Source organism: Oryza sativa, chromosome 2 (assembly GCF_034140825.1).
Source record: "Oryza sativa Japonica Group chromosome 2, ASM3414082v1".
NCBI classification, from domain to species: domain Eukaryota; kingdom Viridiplantae; phylum Streptophyta; class Magnoliopsida; order Poales; family Poaceae; genus Oryza; species Oryza sativa.
Genome location: NC_089036.1, coordinates 4,024,523 through 4,043,095, shown reverse-complemented (window position 1 = coordinate 4,043,095; position 18,573 = coordinate 4,024,523). Strand labels below are relative to the sequence as shown.

Here is an 18,573-nt window from a genome sequence, read left to right as displayed (position 1 = left end):
AATTTACTACTCGTGATTTTGACAACGAATTTGGAAAGAAAAAGGAAGATAACCATCTTTGGTGTAGTTTTCCCTAACTTTTTGCTGATAAAAGCCATGTTCTTTTTCTGATTGAGAAAAAATTTTATTTTAAATTTTATTAGGATGTTTTTTAAACTGCTAAATGTTGTATTCCGTATAAAAACTTTTTATAAAAGCTGTTTTAAAATATTAAAAAAATCTAAATTTTTAATTTTATAATAATTAAACTCAATTAATCCTACACTAATATATTTTTTTTATTTTCGTGTCCTAACTAATCTTTATTTTCAGTAGAAACCGAACACCACAAAAGTGACAACAGAGAATTTGAAGTCTTCGACACAGATTTTGGCAAACCAAATTCGATTTGCCGTGAAATTCTCTCGATTTGCATCCAAACTTGCCGTGAAATTCCACATGTTTTTTTCCACCGCATTCTTGGTCGCTGCGTTACAATTTATTCAGACGACTCAGCGGTCAGCTGCGACGACGGGCTCCTCCTCCACGCCGCCGTCGCCGGCGGCGCCGCGGCGGCGGTGAGCCACTCCCGGGCGGCGGCGAGGTCGGGGAGCACGGCGGCGCCGGACCGCCGCCAGCCCTCCGCCTCGGCCGTGCGGAACCTGTCCAGCAGCAGCGCGTGCATCCCGGCCCGCCGCGCCGGCGCGTAGTCCTTGCGCATGCTGTCGCCGATGTGCAGAGCCTCCGCCGCCGCCACGCCGCCGGCCATCTCCAGCGCCGCCTCGTACATCCTCCTGTCCGGCTTCTCCACGCCCACGATCCCCGAGAACACCCCGAAATCCCACTCCGACCCCTTCAGAGTTCAAACACACCCAAATCAGCATCAGAATGAGCAATTCAAATTCACTGAATTTTCTTAATATAATGGAAGTTTTATTGAACTTGAGAAAATTTTAAGTATACTCTCGACCTCTACACCACGAAAGTGCACACATACAGCTAAAAACGAAAACAAGAACGGCAAATGCCATGCCACCTATCTGTCGGAGTAATTGTGAATTTTGTGGTTCGATTAATCAGCTGATAATATCTGCAGAAAAATTTGCAGAATTTACCTCATTGAGACCAAGTGCAGGTAGGACGACGTCCTTGTACCGGTACTCGGCGTTGCTGACGATACCGACGGTGCAGCCATTGTTGCGCAGCCATCTCAGGAATTGTTGAGCATCAGGGAACACCGAGTAGGGTGCAGAGGAACCGAAAGTGGAGTAAATCCGTCTGAATATTTTCTCAAATGTGGCATCATCATACTCATACCCAGCCTGCACCATGTCAAACAATAGACAAGATTACAACATTTTCATCAGTTCTTAAGCTAGAAAAGTATACTACCCTTGGCTGCTCTTGAAGCAACAAAAATTAATTTGCGAGTAAAACTCTTATATCTGTATTATTCGCAGAGTAAAGAAAAACAATGCTAGAGAATAAACCACGAATCAACTTTGAAATTGAGCTCCAAAATTCAATTTGGCTGTGGCTGATAAGCCAACAGGCAGAAGATGAGAGAATTGCAGCAATGCATCTAAAAGAAAGTTCTTTTTTTCCCCCTGAAAAAAGTCATTTCTTTGGAAGATTACAAGAAGTGTTTACCCTGATGAAAGAGTCCTTGACACACATCTTCCACCAATCGATGTTGGGCATGTTGGAAGCATGGCCAAAGCAAGGGTGTCTGACAGTCATCTCGGTGTATGCAGCCTTGAAGCCTTCATGCATCCGCTTGTAATCAGGGCATGGCATCCCTGCAGATTTGGCTGCCATGCAGTAGTAATCACCAAGCTGCCCCTTGTATGCTATCAGGGTTCCTGTCACATCCACCGTGACCAATCTCAGCTTCGATAGCAGCGACATTTTTTGGTGATGATCAAGAATTCAGACTGCTGCTTATGACAAATTGTATCTGCTTGTTCATCCAGAATTGTCACAAAGGATTAATTGTCTTCTGCACTGCAGAAAATGGATTACATACTGTCAATGTATTCACCAGTATAAGCCACAAAGATTTTGTAGGTATGGGAAATCAGATTGCAAATATCAAGCATAAAGAACTGCAGAATGCAGAACTAAATTAATATATAGGAGCAACCTGCAATTGGCTATTTGCATATCCACTGTAAACTGAAAATAGCTGACATAATCGAGGATCTGCACAGATTGAGAATTACTTTGACAGGGGGGAATAATGAAGAATGGGACCTGACCAACTATTTTCAGAACTGAATAACTAAAAAAAAAGAAAATCAAAGATCGGCTCCGCGACCTAGAACTAGGAGTTCAATCATACCATACCTCTGACAACCAAATCTCATTGCAAATGAAATAATAAGAGCAGCATATAGTAATGAGAGAAGATCAAGACCATATAATAATTCATGGCTAACTTATAACATCAGTGACTTGAACTACAGGGCAAAACAAAAGCAAGAAAGAAGTTACCACCACTATGAAAGCAACCCATAAATCTGTAAATCTCCGAATTGAGGCAACCATTCCCAGAAAGGAAGAGCAAACTCTTTCAAGCAATCCAAGCAAGAATATTTAAAGACCCCAATTTTTTCTCAAGAAAATAGGAGTAAGTCAAATCTAATGTATCTGTCTACTTGCTTCACAAGAAAAATGAGGGGTGTGTTGAACTATTGGACAACATCCACTATTTAAGACCAGCATTAAAGAGCACAAAGCGTAAATCACGTCTCATTACCTCAAAGTATTAAAACACAAGGATTGGAAATATCCATCAGAATGGTACCAGATATTTCTGTTTGCTCCTAAGGATGCCTGCAAGAACAGAAACAAATGTAAAGTCCGAGAAAAAGATCACAAAGAAAGCGCCAAACAAATCGATGAAACTAAGCATGTATCAGAACCTCCTCAAGTCCTCAGACAAGAAAGAGACAGACATTTCCTTTCGCCTCTAAATAATGGCCGCCTGCGTCAGCAAGAACACAAAAACAAACGTAGGAGCCATGAAAGAATCAGAATAAGGCACCAGAAAGAGATACCAAAATTCCTGGCACAAGGAAATGGCAAGAAACAAATCAATTTACCTCAATTCCAGATGGCCCCAGCACACACCTGAACTTGTGTGGCCTCGCTCACTTTCTTGGCTGAAACTTCAAGAAAAGAGTCTGAAGAAGGCAACAAGCTGCTCCAATGGCAATGTGGTGTCGATGAATTTGCAGCCAATAGGAAAGGAACCCAAGAAGAAGGCTTTGGTTTTTTTAACCCTTGGAAGCTCCAAGATTTCATCTTGGAGTTTGGGACTGCTTGGCCAAATAAATCTTGGGAATTTGGCCAAACTGGGGGTGGGGTTGGTGGTGGGGAACAGTGGAATTCGATACCGGTGGTTTTAGTCCATGGTTTTCGGTTTCATAATAATCTCATAATAATCAGAAAAAAAAAAGAAAAGGGATAAATTTGAGACGTGATTACCACTTGATCGATGGTCCGCATGCGTGCGCGGCCGCCGCCGTCAGTCGCCGGAGATGGCCGACGGCGAGTTGGAAGGTCGAGGTATCCTGAAGTGGAATCAATCATCGATAAGTCACGGACTCGCGAGATGCAGAGATGCCGCTCCGTCGCCGACGGCGGCCAGCGCAGGCGGCGTCGGCGTCGGGCTCGTCGGGCCGGCTCCGGCCGCCGGACATGGGGGAGAAGCAGGCCCGAGTGGGCCTGCGGTTTTGTGGCCCGTGCAGCATTTTAGGCCCAAGCCCACTAAGGCCCGACTGTCACGTGCGGCCCGCGAGATGGTATTTTTGTATAAAGGCCCCGGTTGGTACCATCCAAAATTTTGCAAAATGGCCCTTGTATAGGGACGATATCAATGTGGCATCTCGCATGCGAGATGAAGGCAGAGAATTTGCAGTGACCGTTTAATTTGCAGCTGCGTTCGGCAGTGCATGGGAACCCATCCCTCCTACACATAAAACGGAACCATCTTTTAACACTTGATTAATTAAGTATTAGCTTTTTTTAAAAAAATAGATCAGTACAATTTTTAAAGTAACTTTCGTATATAATTTTTTTTTAAAAAAGTTACATTTAGTAGTTTAAAAAGCGTGCGCGCAGAAAACGATAGAGATGGGTAGGAAAGAGTGCCGAAATAGTCTCGACGATTGTCAATTTAGCTTATGTTTATAATAAATGGTCTATGGCCCGATGACCTTGGCCTGATTTTACCCTCTAAATAGTCTCGAATCGAAAATTGTCAATTTTGCTTGCGTCTATGGACTTGTATACTGGTATCTGTCGTTAGCCTTGTCTAAGCTAACGAGAATTTCTGGATCTTATTTGTTTTTAAAATGAACTCTATGTAGGATCAGCATCGTTGATAGCGACACACCTTTTCTGCATTGAATATTGATGAACGACGAATGGGCCTTCACGTATAGGGGTGAAAACGGTAACGGTAATTACCGGCCGACCGGCGTTCGTTTTCGACTTTCTACCGGCCGAGCCATATGGAAATGGTAATCGACCGAAACAAAAATGGAAATGGTAAAAAATATGGAAATGAAAACGGAAATGGTTTTGCTGTTATACCGATCGTTTCCGTATTTACCGTATTCTTGCGGAAATTACCGTTTCTTATAACATGGTAATTACCGTATTCTAAATATGTCGATATTATAGGACATGTCTATACTTGACCCACAGCTTATAGATTGAATGACTCTTCAATAAAATCTCTAACTTTTGTACATGGCTAAAATGAAGTTAATTTATAATTTATATAGTATAAGCTTGAATTTATGTATATATATAACATACTTATGTAAAGTTAAATATATGTTTTTATAGTTTAATGTTTCCGTATTTGTTACCAGTTTCCGATCTGTACCGACATGTTTTCGTCCGTATTGTTCCGTTTCCGGTTTTCCAATATTTCTGATATCTTTTTCGTTTCCGACTTTACCGTTTCCGATTTCGTTTCCGAGAAAAATATGGTTACGGAAATGGTTGAGGCTGTTTTCCGATCGTTTCCGACCGTTTTCATCCCTATTCACGTATGATCGCCACTATCGGTAGCGACCCTGGATTTTGCAAATTGGTCCCTGCATTAATTGCAAATCACAATCGTGTTTTTTCACATCAATGTTAAATAGTCCAGCAGACAAAAATATAATGAAAATAATAACAAATGCAGTTAAGAATATATACAAGTATTACACGTACAAAAAGCGAAGGCAAAGGTAATCAACCAAAACTTAAAACTTATATGTATGAAGATTGTTCTTTCCTTTTTTTCCCTGGAAGAACTATGGGGAAAAACCACCATGTAGGGACCTAGGAAACTTAATTATGTTCAAAAAGTATGAAAGATAGTCGATTGAAATATAGTAGATAGTCAATTGAAATATAGTAGATAGTCAATTGAAATATAGTGTTCTTGTGTGCTAAACAAAAATATAATTGAACATATCTGTATCTTCCAGATAACCATTCAGGCCATCGACTAGGGGATTTTACAGGCTTACTTTGCGTCTTAGCCTAAACAAAACACCTGCTATTGCTACAACACAGCACCAAAATCTAACCTGGGGGGCACAAGTTCACCATTCCTGAAGAGAGAGGGGTGCATGACATGCCCAAGGATTGAAGATCTGCTACATGCAGCGCATGTACATATATTATACTTGACGTATATTCACAGTGGTGGCATTATTCTCTGACATATTCGTCGTCGTCCTCATCCTCGTCAACATCCTCGCCATCATACTGTAGAAGGCTGAAATCCCTGGATTGCGCCTTGAGCCTCTCTTGGATCCGCTCTTTGATGGCAGTTCCCTGAGGAATTTTTTTAAAGCAAGTTGAAGTGAGCAATGAATTCCTTGAATCATATGCTAAGTTCTAGTCTACTAAGTGGCAGGGAGTGATTAACCATTGAGTGGCAGCCTTCTTCAAACTTCTCCAGAAAACCAGCAACCCATCGATCTGCATTTTCCACCCACTCTTCCTGGAGTTTCGCCATTGTATTCCACTGCGAATAACCAATTTATTTCAAAACATTTGGACAGGTTAATTTCAGAGGGAATGCTAGGTTTGTAGGACCAAAATATTATTAGGGGGGCCCAAATATTAATTAGCAACTTTAGTAGGAGAAATTAGAATCTTTGTTTGAAGTACGAGAGTGTACTAGATACAGATATCAGATTTGGACTCTAGGTCTTGACCAACAAAACACTAGTTGAACTAGAAAAGATTAGGGGGGACCCAAATATTAATTAGCAACTTTAGTAGGAGAAATTAGTATCTTTGTTTGAAGTAGGAGAGTGTACAAGATACAGATATCAGATTTGGACTCTAGGTCTTGACTACCAAAAGATTAGTTGAACTAGAAAAGAGAAAAGTCTTGACCACCAAAAGATTAATTTTGAACTAGAAAAGAGAAAGTACATCAAACTGAAGATATGGACATGTAGCATCATCATCATGGTAAGCTTGAGAACGTATTTTTAGCTTCCAATAAAAGTCTACCAATTGAACCAACAAAACACTATCCAGAAAAGATTATACTTTACATGCCATACATGTCACATTCAGAATTATGTTTATCAAAGTAAAATGACACAAGGAAAGTATCCCTGCATTAACCAACCAGTGATCAACACAGAGAGATACGAAGATGGCAAAACTGTCAGTTAATCAATTGTTAAACCCTACTTTGACATAAATTAGGAAGATAGTGAATAATACCTTCTCCCCTACTTTTTCTTGGTGCTGCTTCACTTTGTCACGCAGGTTTTTTAATCCCATGTTAACTCTCAGTCTTTTTTCCTGATAAGATGTATCAAAGATCAGGTGGCCAGTTCAAAACATTACCGCAGCACTGTTAAAATATAAAGACAACCTATTCAAGCTGGAATTGAGGTGAAAGTGTCAGGTTAATATCACATGCCTTAACGTAACTGACACCAAGATCCTTTCTGGTGTACCCCCTGGCCAGGTTCCGCATAACATACTCATTATAATCCTTAACAATCCGCATTATAATATCTGACGTCGATATCCCATCTGTGCGCTGGGTTTCCTTAAATTTACCAAGTTTTTTGACCTGATAGACACAACGAGATTAGTCTCTGTCAGAAATATGCCAGTCTACACAAATAATAACTGTTACTAGATACGACAAACAAAATTTTAATCAATAATTGTAATTGAAGAAAACAGTCGTGAAATTAGGGCTCACAAATTCATAGACATCGTTACCAGCTCCACTAGCATCAGCATACCTGTATATTCAAATAGGAAAAATAAGGTGAATATATTAATTAAAGATAATGATATTTGAATTTCAGATCCATCACTGTGAAGGCCCAAAGGCTCTGTATATATTATGTAAAGAAAGAAAAGACCAGCATATGTATTATCACAACAAGTACATCAGAAATGATTACTATGTTATAAACATCGAGATCTGTTAAGAACACTTACGGCAGAGAATCATGTGCAACAAAATCAATGTTATGTTTATTCAAGAATTCTTCCGTTACCACCCATGGAGCATCAGGAATGACTTCATCCACCCACCTAGGAAAAGAAGAGCATATGTATTATCATAGTATAGTAACTAAAAGAACTAAAGAAAGATATAATATTGGTGGCTTATTGACTAGAACAAAGCATAAGACAAGATTACTTGCAGTGACGAAGTGATTCATATCGCTCATCCTCTGTCATAACAGTTCTCCCTTTGTACTTATGTGTCAACTCATCATTGCAGCATCCGACAAGGAGATATGTGTTAGGAAACCTAAATTATTGAAGGCAGTTCGGTTAAACAACATCTTTGTTGTATTGCAATAGATCCAGTAAATAAATTTCTATATAGTAGTTGAATACAAATTTTAACAAGGCTGCAACTATTCAGAACATACATGAAAAAGGTGGCTCTAAGTATGCACAAAATCTATGGAACATATAGGGAAAAAGACGTGTCTCCAAGTAGGAGAGTATACAATTGGAGTTTTTTTTATGAGGTGTACAATTGGATAAAAAAAATAATCTTTCACAAGATCATGCAGGATAGCCTTTAAAGATAGAAACACGGCTTCATTCTTAAGAAACAGAGCATGACTGCAAATGCAAGGTTCCTTGTAAAAGTTAAAAGATGCCACAGAAAAGTCATGCACTGCACTTTCCCCATTAGTACCCAAAAGCATTTTCGTGTAAACAAGTAACTATCCCACAACACAAAAGGTCTTCTGTGAATGATATATGTGTGAGGAACTTCGTAATGGGCAAAAAATCACAGACTAGTTTGGAACAGATAAGCACATTTCCTTAGAGCAGACTGATTTGACCGCATCCAACCAATAAACCCGGTTAGTCCACAAATAAAAGGAAACAAGGCAAGATTACCGTACAGATTAAACAGAGAGTGGCAAATAATGCCAAACCAAACCGCATTATTTGAAAAGGAATCTGTGAACAGTTTATCTTTCCCTCTGAATGATCCAACATAGGGCAAACAAGAAAGGACATCCGAGAGTGATATCACGTTAGGTAAAACATACCGAGATTGCTCAAGCATGTCCCTCACATGACAAAAGCACGAAAACACCAGCAATTAACATCCATCCATTTTTCTCAGAAAGGATTATCTACAGCAAGATTCATCATCAGACTACTTCCTAATCGGCAGCGCGACAGTAAAAACACTTTTTACACCAAAATCAACGAAACGATCTACTAAGAATCAACGAAACGATCTATTAAGATGAAGTATCGCAACAAACGATAGCAAATCGCTGCAGGACGTGGTTGAACTGCTAATAATGGCGTCAGATTCCCCACCCTAACTAAAAAAGCTAACATTTCTCGCTCAAATCTCACGCCGAACCAGACCAAAAACAAAAACTGCCTCTGATTACTCCATACAAAATACTTCAAATCATGATGACATCATCATGACGGCGAGAAGCAGATCGAATCGAGTGAGCGAGACTACGACGAGAGAGAAGGGGAGGGGGAGGGGGTTTCTCACAGCCTCTTGGCCTGCTCGAGCGACTTGGCGTGGCCGAAGTGGAAGAGATCGTAGATTCCGTCCGCGTAGACCCGGATCGGCCTCCCCTCCGGGATTCCCCCATTGGCGGCGCCGCCTCCGCCGCCCCTGTCCGCCACCTCGACGTCCCCGTCTCCCCCCTCGGCCTCCTTCCAGTCCTCCTCCTCCTCCTGCGACGACTGCGGCGCCGCCTCCGCCGCAGCGTGGTCGGCCATGGCGAGAAGGTTCGGGAGAGAGAGAGAGAGAGAGAGAGAGAGAGAGAGAGAGAAGGGAGAAGGCGAGGAGGAAAGGCTCCGAGAGGAGACGGCGAGATTTCACATGGGAAGGGAAGGGAGAAGAGGAGAGGCTACGTCTCGTGATGTCATGATGATGGAGTGTCACTGTCGGGTGGGCCCGGATTGGAGATGCTATGACTGGTGGGGCCAGGTTTTGTTTTCTTGTTTTTTGGCTAATATAACCGAATTCACAAGTGTTTTGCTTTGCTTATGAAAAAGGTGAAAGATGGTGCAAAAAGTAGGGATGTAAGCAGGCTGATCCGCGAGCTCACTTATAGGTCAAATTTGTGATAATCCGTGGGTTTTCGTGTCGTGGCCTTGTTTGCTGCATCTAAAGATGCGGGTGGGTCAATCCATAAACCCGTTTATAGGTTAAATTAGTAGGTAACCCGCGAGTTACCTGCTAAATTTTGTCTATAAACAGACCCGCGGGTTGGCCCGCTTGCATCCGTAGTCAAAAGTACTCCCTCTGTTTCATACTGTGTCATATTTTTAAGTTTAACCAAGATTATAGAAAAATATAGCAATATTTCCAACACAAAATAAACGTATTATCAAAATATATTCAATGTTAAAACTAACTTCTTGTTGTATATATTGCTAGTTTTACTATAAATGTGATCAAATTTGAAAAAGTTTAACTATAAAAAAGTCAAAACAATTTAAATATGAAACGGTTGGATTAGAAAAGATGAGAAATAAAGGGAAGTATAACGACTTAACTCCCCTTCTTTTTTTTTTGCGTGTTCTTTTAGAATAGAAAAATGATTTGAATACTAATTGAATTGTTTCGTGCGAAATTCTCGTTGGAGCTAATAATTAGTTGAATGACAATTCCGGAATTCTAGATTGGTTTTCTTCCTGAAAATTAGTTTTGAAAAATTCAGAGACTGGGCAGTTTGCACGCGTCATCATCCATCTGTGAGGCCGAAATGGGCCGGGCCAGGAAAGCTACTATCCGGGCCCATCATTAATGCAGGCTTAGCATGGAGGAATAAGTCCACTTTGAGTCCCTTAAAAGAGATCCGAATCTAATCCATGACCCTCAACCGCAAAACCGGATAGAACGACTCCCCAAACTAATGAAACCGGTGCAATTTGACTCCCCTAGTGGTTTTGGAGGGCGGTTTTGCTGATGTGGCGTTGACGTGGCGATGTTGACCTAGTATTTGTCCCACGTAACGCTTACGTGGCATTAGAATTAAAAAAAATCTGTGGGACCCACTTGTGATTCACACATAAAAATACGTTGGGAACTAGCTATCTGTTTGTCGACAGATTTTTGGGGCAAAATCACCCACTTTTTTCAAGCCCTCGGATACGCATCCAATGGACAAGGAAAAAAATAATAAAACCAAATTTTCTCGTATTGGATCAAAATAAATAAAGAAAAAAACATATTGGGCTTCAAAACTAGCCCAAACGAGTAGATCAAACATAAAAATTAAAACTCAGCCCAGAATGAGATAGCATAAAAAAAAGGCCAAAAAAGGAAGATAAGATTATGCCAGCCCAATATCACATCGTAGCCCAATACAAACACAGCCATATCAGCTTGGAATCCAAGAAAACTATTAAAAAAAGAAAAAAACAGATCACGCGCAACAGCTTAGCTAGTAGATCGATCGGAGACGGCATAAGAGAAAAAAAGAACACGCAAGAGAAAGACCAGATTGAACAGAAAGGCGACCAAGCCATGGACGAAGAGGAGGAAAAGAAAAAGAAGAACAAGCAGATGGATCAAGAAGATGGAACCAAGAAGATGAAACTAACAAAAGAAACCAAACTCCCAGGTAAATATGAACCTACCACTCATCCATCCTTGCCTTTTTGCTGGAAATTTCAACACAAATCATTCACTGTTTGCCTTCATCCTAAATCTTGAAAAAAAACAAAGAAACAGAAGTCAGATTTCTAATCTTTGTCAGAAATGGATGAAATTGGGGATTTATTTAGATTATAAACTAGGGCTATCATTTTGGTACCTCACACACCTCACTGTTTATTATTTCAACGAGAACAAAAGTAGTCAACATGTTCTTCAGTTTCTAGATAAGAACAAAGTCCAGATCTGCTCAAATTATTGAGAACTCAAAAATTCTTCTGAGTAAAAATACAACAAGCTTGCACCCTACATTATTTAAATAGACAACTTCATGGTTACAATTAGCTAGGAAATGATACACAACTTTTAGATAGCACACTGTACACCATAAGTGATAGAGAATATGTGAAATCTTCAGTGAATTCCAAACCCAATCCGGTTACATCTTCCAAACAAGAAAACAAAATGCATATTACAGATTTACAGTCTCAAATCACCGAAGCAACAATATATTTCTTCAGATAAATCAAAGTCAAAATAATGAAATCTTCAGTGAATCCCACGCCCAATCCAATTACCTCCTACCAAGAACATAAAATGCAAAAATTACAGCTTCAAATTTCGAAAGCAAGATGAATCATAAGTTCACATTCGAGCAGTAAACCCAGAAGTAAAAGAATTACATTCTTCAGAAAAACCGCATCATATCTGAAGAACACAGACTGCACACTTCAGTCTCAAGTCACTAACTCAGCACTATTTCTTCAGTGCATATGCACAGTACAAAACTAGGCCATTACTAACTCAGAACTTCATTAAAAATTTTGTATTGTGCCATGTGTGCAGAGGGAAGCCATGTGTGCACAGAGAGAACAAAATGGAATCTCACAAAAATTGGCAAAAAAAACAAGTTTACAAGCTCATTCAATCAGTGATATTTGCTATAAAACCTTTAACAACCAATTTGATCAAATGAGGAGCACATCTCATATGTTGAGCTTGAAATGACACCATGAAACTCAGCTTCTTCCTGAACAGCACCTGTCAGGATTGCAGAAAACAGTGCATCAGTAAACTGCTAGCATATGCAACGAGAAATCTGCAAAAATGGGGATTTTCTTTGTGCACGAAAAATTTTCTTTATGAACCAAAGAACTGAAATCATATAGTCCTATATGCCAAAATTAACTCTGAACTAAAAATTCATAATAACTATAAAAATGCCCATCTAGCAGGGCATCAGCCTCCCTAGATTCGACATATACATGGTACCTTGACAGGGACACCGTGACAAGTTCAGAAAGTAAAATGAAGATCAAACTACCAACAGTTAGTTACAAAAATAAATAATAAAAATTACATTTGTAACTAAGGTATATTTCCACTGTAACTGAACCGTAAGTGGTGATGAGTTGAAGTGTAAGTATATTTAAGTTATACTAGTGATGGATGGTGCTGCATGAAACACAAAGCAACACAGATAATAGAAAATAACAGTACAAAACTAGGCCTACATTAATAACTAGCAAAAACAAATATATCAGGCACAGATAAAAAAAAATGAAGATGCCTAGGGTTCCCTAAACTACAAGTCCCTCAGTTTTTGCACAATTCACTGATAAAACCAATATCAAAAACTACCAACAGCCAGTTACAGTGAGAAATAACAGAAATTACAACTGTAAGTGAGGTATATTTCTACTGTAACTGCACTATAAGTAGTGATGAGTTGCACTGTAAGTGTGTTTTAAGGTAACAACAAACAGACTTGAATCTCACTTCTGCAGGGATAGAGTTATAATCTATCCAAAAAGTAGAGTATCAATATGGTCTTTGGTTTACCAGTGTTTTGAGATATTTATATTTTTAGTTTAAGCAGCCAATTTGAGTATACAGAACCATCAAATTTGGGATTGCTCTTAGCAACCAACTGGATATATTTGCACAAAGTGAAAGTTTCGCTCTCTAGTGATTTAGCCTAAGTTAGCACACAAATGAGCCATGTGCTAGCCTGACGAGAAGAATGCGAAGCTTCCACCACTAAATTGGTCAAATCAACAGGGAAAGACTATAAATAGTGAGCATAAAGTAACTGGTAGTTATTGAATGGATACAACTTTGGAGCTAAAATAGGAGGAATCTAACTACCAACAGTCAGTTACAGTGAGAGAGAACAGAAATTACAACTGCAAGTGAGGTACATTTCCACTGTAACTACACTATAAGTGGAGATGAGTTGCCCTGTAAGTGTGTTTTAAGACTACATGAAACCTAAAATATTGACTTCATCTGATAAACAAAATTCATAACTCAAAATACCATTTGAAAACAACTTAACTAAATCACTAGATGTAAGAAGTGGGCATCATATACAGATTTAGATCAGCAATTCAAATGCCTCAAGAGATATATTTTTCTAGGGTATTTTCCTAAGAGAAAACATCTAAACGCTGCAACAGAAATAAAAAGCACTAATAAACCATAAAGGCACAAGTTCTCCTTTTCTATTTGAATGAAAAGAATTAGTACACAAATAAGAGTTATGTCCAGGAAGCACTCAATCAGAATCTATGCAAAGACAAAGAAAAAAAATTAATGTTGGTTGCATACACTAACAGACAACATAAATGAAATGGCCTCACACTTGCAATGATGCAAGAAGGCTAGCTAAATTTCAGTAAAACATATAACTAATTCAAAAATGGATGATTACCATACACTGCATTGATTGGAAAAAAAACCTAGAACACAAGGGGAAGCATTACAAGCTCACTATGTTTTTATGAAACTAAAAGCACACATATTCTAACTTTTGCATGCACAACTAACCAAAAAAAAAAGAGTCCCAAGGGTTCCCAAACTACAAGTGTCCTAGTTTTCACACAAATCAGTAATAAACCAATGTCAATCAATTACAAGCTCTAACTACCAACAGCTAGTTACAGTGAGAAATAACAGAAATTACAACTGTAAGTGAGGTATATTTTGACTGTAACTGCACTGTAAGTGGTGATGAGTTGAACTGTAAGTATGTTTTAAGTTATAATTACTATAATTTTAGACTGCATGAAACCCAAAAATATTTAAGTTTGATAGTCAGATTACCTAGAGCATATGAAAACCAAAATATTTAGGTTAATTAGTTAGATTTCCTAGAACATACAAAACTAACATGCTTTGTAATGCTTTCAATAACATTTTGCAGGAACAATTTCAGCTGCAGAAACAACCAAGGACATCAAGTTGCAGACCAAGAAAAAAGAACCAATACAGATAAAAGGTACAAAAAAACAAGTATAAATGTTTCTTTCATAACTTACCAAACATAACACTGTAGTTTCTCATGAAAACTTCAATTTTCTCCAGTTGCTGGTCATGAAGCAGTACAAGATGTGCAAAAAAAAAAAGCCAAGAATCAGATAAGAGCAATATTATGGCAAAACATACTGAAGAAACCAAAATTCAGAACACCAAAGTTGTTCCAGATTAGAATGGCATTGTTATTACAGTATTCATGCAAAATCTTTCAAGATACTATTGAAACATTGTAATTATAGTGGGCTAGCATTCTAAACTTTCTATGCAACTAAAGTTGAACTATAACAGATCTAATTTTTGACTACATTTGAGCAACAAAATCTGCAAAGAATCTAATGACATAATTACAAAATTATGTCACTAAACTATATGCAGATTTTCCTATTCAAATGAAATAAAAAATTAAGTACTTATATAAACACAAAACATGCACCGAACATACTTGTGTTGAATTTTCATTTCAGTACTAACGCAATAACATCAGCATTAATTCCTACTGTAGCTTCTCTCAGAAATTTCAGTACTCATGCATTACTTCCTATTCTAACATGTTCTAAAAATATATTACATATAACCTATACATGCATTTCTGTTACAGGGAAAAATAACAAAAACTACAACTGTAACTACAGTGCATATGGACTGTAACTGGAATCATGCTTAACTTTCTCATAGAAATTCAGTACTCTTTCGATAGAATCAACATTATTCCAGATTGTAACATAGTATAAAATGACCCAAACATGCAGGATGTCATAGATTACATGCTTAAGTTACAGGGAATACACAATCAAAGACATGTATAAGAGACATAATCGAGTCTGAAGAATTAAAAATCAAGAAGACAGTTGAAGGTTAGAAAAATCATGCTTACCTATTATTATGCACCATCTCTGATATTTGTCAAAAATTACATCTAGCACAAATTTATATATGGCAAAATTTAGATGCAAAGCATGATAAATAAAAATAATCTAACTACCTGCATTCAGTTACAGTGAGAAATAATAGAAGTTACAACTGTAATTACAGTGCATATGGACTGTAATTGGACTATAAGTCGAATACATTAAGCAAAAAACATCATATGAAGAATTAGAGGCTATGGATAATGCATTAGTATGCCTCAAAAATGGTGTCAAAACATAAAAAAAAATATGCCATCAGATTTAAACAAAAAAAACACCTCAAAGCTCTGTACAATCATCAGATAAGAAATTTAATTATTCTTTTTACTTAGGATAATTAATTTTCTCGCTTGATGACGTGCAGAACTTAGATTTGCTTAATTCAAATGTTATTAATCATCATATGGCAAACACAAAATTTTGATTATAGCAAGCATGATAGAAATAAATCAGTCATAATGGAAAATTTTGCAATACTTACACTGATTTTGACTAATTAATTATGCTTTCTTTTTCAGTTCCAGGATCTCGTTACCTGCAGGATTTTGAAAAAGGCAAAAAGTCAGAGACAATTGAATCAGAGATTGGCGAAAATAAAGCACAATTACTTTATGATCAATACATATTTCTTAATGAAAATGAAAGACTAGTAAGTACAATCATGCTTTACAAAAATGAAGAATACATTTATTTCTTTGACGAATAAATGTAATTAAATAAAACATGTTCAGGGAGGACAAAATAAATCAAAGAACTATTGTATGGCCTCTATAATGTCATTAACAAACAATACTATGTCAACTTTATGATGGATTAATCTAACTAGACAGTACATCTCCAGGATAAGAAGTAGAACTCCTAAGCAGCAGCACCTACAGGGCTAAATCCAAAATAAATAAGAAAAAACAGTGTCCACGTCGCACACCGGTAATTACCAATGTAGAACACAAAAAAAAATCACCCTAAAGCTGACCAAGAGCAAAGTACAGTCACAAATCTAGGCTACTGGAAAGGGGGTAAGCACTGAAAAACCATCCAGATTTTTAACTTGAAAGAACACCAAATTCAGCAAAAGAAAAAAAGTTGAAGCCAAGACTCCCCACTCTAGCCCAGAGACAAAAATCAAAGCGCCAGCCTTAAATACCTGAAAGCCTCATACGAGTTCTACTTTCCTTGTTCATGCACAACAAATTCTGAACCAAAGAACAACATATACATAGAAAGAGTAACAAAACAAGAACCAAGGCAAAATGCATGCAGGGGATTGGATTTAATTTAACCAAACAACTCAGCATACTAGGAAATCAAGCTGTACATCTCTGAAACGAAATGATTAATATGCTGAAGAAGGCAACACAAGACATACTTGGGGACCAGAGATAGATCCCCAAACAGATTAGTCAACTAATATATGAGAATGAAATGCAACTAATATCAATCGGATCCTTGCCAAGAGTTGAATTGTGAATACGAGCCATCTAAACAAATTACTGAAAATAATAATTAAAAATTTAATCAGTAATGTAATTAACTGATTATTTTTCTGTAACAAGTTGGATCAGTTTGCAAAATATGAAACATGGAGGTAGTTGGATCAGTTTGCAACAGAGAAGGATCAGTTATTGTTGAGAACTGAACCAAACAATTGATGATCAGTTGGTCATCGGTACTAATCAGTCCATACATCTATGAAACGCAATGCAGAATTCAGATAAATTTGCAACAGATGCTTTCCCTTCTCTGTTCAGTTCACACCAGAATTAAGGCAAAACGTAACCCATACAAATTCAACAGGAAAACATCCCCGGTCAGTTTGAGCACTGAGAAATGTTTGCCAATCTGCAACCAAACTCTTGGACTGGAATCCCACAAACGAATTGAGCCACATGCCAACAAGTAGACCGAGTAGTCTAACTGCATGAAAACCGAGCAGAGACAGCAAACAATTTGGGGCAAAAATTTACAATTCGAACAGACCAGTACATGCATCTCTGAAACGAAATGCAGCATTCAGATAAAAAATGCAACAATGTGTTTCTCCCTCCTGAACTCAATTCGCACCTGAATCCAAGCAAAATGCTACACACACTTGCACCTGATAAAAATTTGTGAGCAGGAAAACATCCCTGAGCACTGAAGCACATCTCAAAAAATATCATATCGTTGGCTTACAAAATAACCAAATAAAAACTACACTAGAAATTTTTAATAATGTGTAGCTAAGCCTATAAATCAAAAGATCAGGGGACTAAACACCTAGAACTTATAAATCTCATCAATAATACATAGAAATCACGGATCTACGAAAGTATACATCACCGAAGATATTTGCCTAAAACTTATGGAACAAAACGAAATCGAATAGGAGAGAAGGAGAGAAATCAGAAAAAAAACTCTCTGGTGAGTTGAATCTCCACAGCGACCCACCTCTCTCGTGCGCACATCAGCAAGCCAGCTCTCTCTCGTCGACGAGCCCGCTCTCTCTCGCCGGCGAGATGGCTCTCTCTCTCTCCGGAGAAAACAATGAAGAGAGAGAAAAAAAAAGAGAAAGGAAAAGGAGCGAGAGAACTACCTCTCTCTCGTGCTCGCCGGCAAGCCAGATCTCTCCCGTCGGCGAGCCCCCTCTCTCCCGCCGGCGAGCCCCCTCTCTCTCGCCGCGGCGAGATGGCTCTCTCTCTCTTCTCTATCGACGGAGAAAACAATGAAAGAGAAAAAAAAAGAGAGAACGAGAGAGAGAGAGAGCGAGAGCGTGGAGACAACGAGGAGAAAGAGATAAGTAGCGAGAAGAAAATGAAAACGTCTATGAACACGGCGCGGAAATCGAAATTTGACAACTCCGCGAGACCAGGCTTTGACTCTCACGCGACCTGATCCAAACCAATCCTTGCACGCATCGTAGCGCAAATCCAACGGTCAGAAAAACGACAAATATCAGGGGGAGAAATTTGATGACAGATATCTAGCAAAATATTGTGGACCACACGTCATTCACACTCTCTCTTCTTCCCCCTCCCTCTCTCTCTCTCTCCCTTCTCTCTCTTTATCTCCCCGTTTCTCTTCACCTTGTCTCTCATAGCGCAATCTGCGGGCAGGGGCGGTGACGGCAAGCGGGAGTCAGAGCGGCGGCGGGCGATGGCCGACGTGGCAGCAGCGGGCGGGAGCCAGCTTCCCCATCGTGATAGACCTCAACCTCACCGTATCCGCATG

The 18,573-nt window shown here is 38.7% G+C and overlaps 3 protein-coding genes and 1 long non-coding RNA gene across 10 annotated transcripts; 1 reads left to right on the top strand and 3 right to left on the bottom strand.

The window, feature by feature from the left end:
* Window positions 1-347: 347 nt before the first annotated feature.
* On the bottom strand, window positions 348-3,705 carry LOC4328456 (uncharacterized). 5 transcript variants are annotated; one of them, XM_066307142.1, is made up of 7 exons: window positions 3,469-3,705; window positions 3,084-3,143; window positions 2,904-2,965; window positions 2,738-2,814; window positions 1,630-1,983; window positions 1,095-1,301; window positions 348-832 (listed from the first exon to the last, which is right to left on the bottom strand). In XM_066307142.1, exons 5-7 carry the CDS (start codon window positions 1,885-1,887, stop codon window positions 479-481), a joined length of 819 nt encoding a protein of 272 aa, XP_066163239.1. In that variant the 5' UTR covers window positions 1,888-1,983; window positions 2,738-2,814; window positions 2,904-2,965; window positions 3,084-3,143; window positions 3,469-3,705; the 3' UTR covers window positions 348-478. The 5 variants fall into 5 exon arrangements, with proteins under 5 accessions (XP_066163239.1, XP_015626718.1, XP_015626719.1 ...); XM_015771232.3 differs by lacking the exon at window positions 3,469-3,705 and having other exon boundaries at window positions 3,084-3,288; XM_015771233.3 differs by lacking the exon at window positions 3,469-3,705 and having other exon boundaries at window positions 1,630-1,978; window positions 3,084-3,288.
* Window positions 3,706-5,380: 1,675 nt separating this feature from the next.
* On the bottom strand, window positions 5,381-9,319 carry LOC4328455 (choline-phosphate cytidylyltransferase 1). The gene is made up of 8 exons (XM_015771231.3): window positions 9,023-9,319; window positions 7,676-7,789; window positions 7,471-7,566; window positions 7,226-7,268; window positions 6,935-7,090; window positions 6,733-6,813; window positions 5,918-6,016; window positions 5,381-5,823 (listed from the first exon to the last, which is right to left on the bottom strand). Exons 1-8 carry the CDS (start codon window positions 9,253-9,255, stop codon window positions 5,698-5,700), a joined length of 948 nt encoding a protein of 315 aa, XP_015626717.1. The 5' UTR covers window positions 9,256-9,319; the 3' UTR covers window positions 5,381-5,697.
* A 1,634-nt stretch (window positions 9,320-10,953) lies between these two features.
* Window positions 10,954-16,439, top strand: LOC4328454 (uncharacterized). 3 transcript variants are annotated; one of them, XR_010739436.1, is made up of 4 exons: window positions 10,954-11,108; window positions 14,346-14,420; window positions 15,208-15,312; window positions 15,885-16,161. XR_010739436.1 is itself a non-coding variant. In XM_015767069.3 (3 exons), the coding sequence occupies exons 1-3, from the start codon at window positions 11,012-11,014 to the stop codon at window positions 16,070-16,072; spliced, it is 360 nt and encodes a 119-aa protein (XP_015622555.3). In that variant the 5' UTR covers window positions 10,954-11,011; the 3' UTR covers window positions 16,073-16,439. The 3 variants fall into 3 exon arrangements, 1 of the variants encoding a protein (XP_015622555.3); XR_010739435.1 differs by having other exon boundaries at window positions 14,507-15,312; window positions 15,885-16,107; XM_015767069.3 differs by lacking the exon at window positions 15,208-15,312 and having other exon boundaries at window positions 15,885-16,439.
* Window positions 11,739-18,177, bottom strand: LOC107279887 (uncharacterized). Its single transcript, XR_001542754.3, has 5 exons — window positions 17,939-18,177; window positions 15,848-15,901; window positions 15,333-15,374; window positions 14,461-14,509; window positions 11,739-12,181 (listed from the first exon to the last, which is right to left on the bottom strand). It is a non-coding gene; the product is annotated as an uncharacterized lncRNA (long non-coding RNA).
* Between the last annotated feature and the right edge of the window lie 396 nt (window positions 18,178-18,573).

What these genes read in the sequence shown, in the direction of transcription:
- LOC4328456 (XM_066307142.1), bottom strand. Translation starts at nt 1,887, where the DNA reads ATGTCGCTGCTATCGAAGCTGAGATTGGTCACGGTGGATGTGACAGGA. An exon ending in TCAAGGACTCTTTCATCAGG is followed by an intron (nt 1,302 to 1,629) that starts GTAAACACTTCT and finishes GACATGGTGCAG; the next exon opens with GCTGGGTATGAGTATGATGA. An exon ending in CTGCACTTGGTCTCAATGAG is followed by an intron (nt 833 to 1,094) that starts GTAAATTCTGCA and finishes TGAACTCTGAAG; the next exon opens with GGGTCGGAGTGGGATTTCGG.
- LOC4328455 (XM_015771231.3), bottom strand. Translation starts at nt 9,255, where the DNA reads ATGGCCGACCACGCTGCGGCGGAGGCGGCGCCGCAGTCGTCGCAGGAG. An exon ending in CTCGAGCAGGCCAAGAGGCT is followed by an intron (nt 7,790 to 9,022) that starts GTGAGAAACCCC and finishes TCAATAATTTAG; the next exon opens with GTTTCCTAACACATATCTCC. An exon ending in AAGAAAAAGTAGGGGAGAAG is followed by an intron (nt 6,017 to 6,732) that starts GTATTATTCACT and finishes GGTTATTCGCAG; the next exon opens with TGGAATACAATGGCGAAACT.
- LOC4328454 (XM_015767069.3), top strand. Translation starts at nt 11,012, where the DNA reads ATGGACGAAGAGGAGGAAAAGAAAAAGAAGAACAAGCAGATGGATCAA. An exon ending in AAAAGAAACCAAACTCCCAG is followed by an intron (nt 11,109 to 14,345) that starts GTAAATATGAAC and finishes AACATTTTGCAG; the next exon opens with GAACAATTTCAGCTGCAGAA. An exon ending in AGAACCAATACAGATAAAAG is followed by an intron (nt 14,421 to 15,884) that starts GTACAAAAAAAC and finishes TTTCTTTTTCAG; the next exon opens with TTCCAGGATCTCGTTACCTG.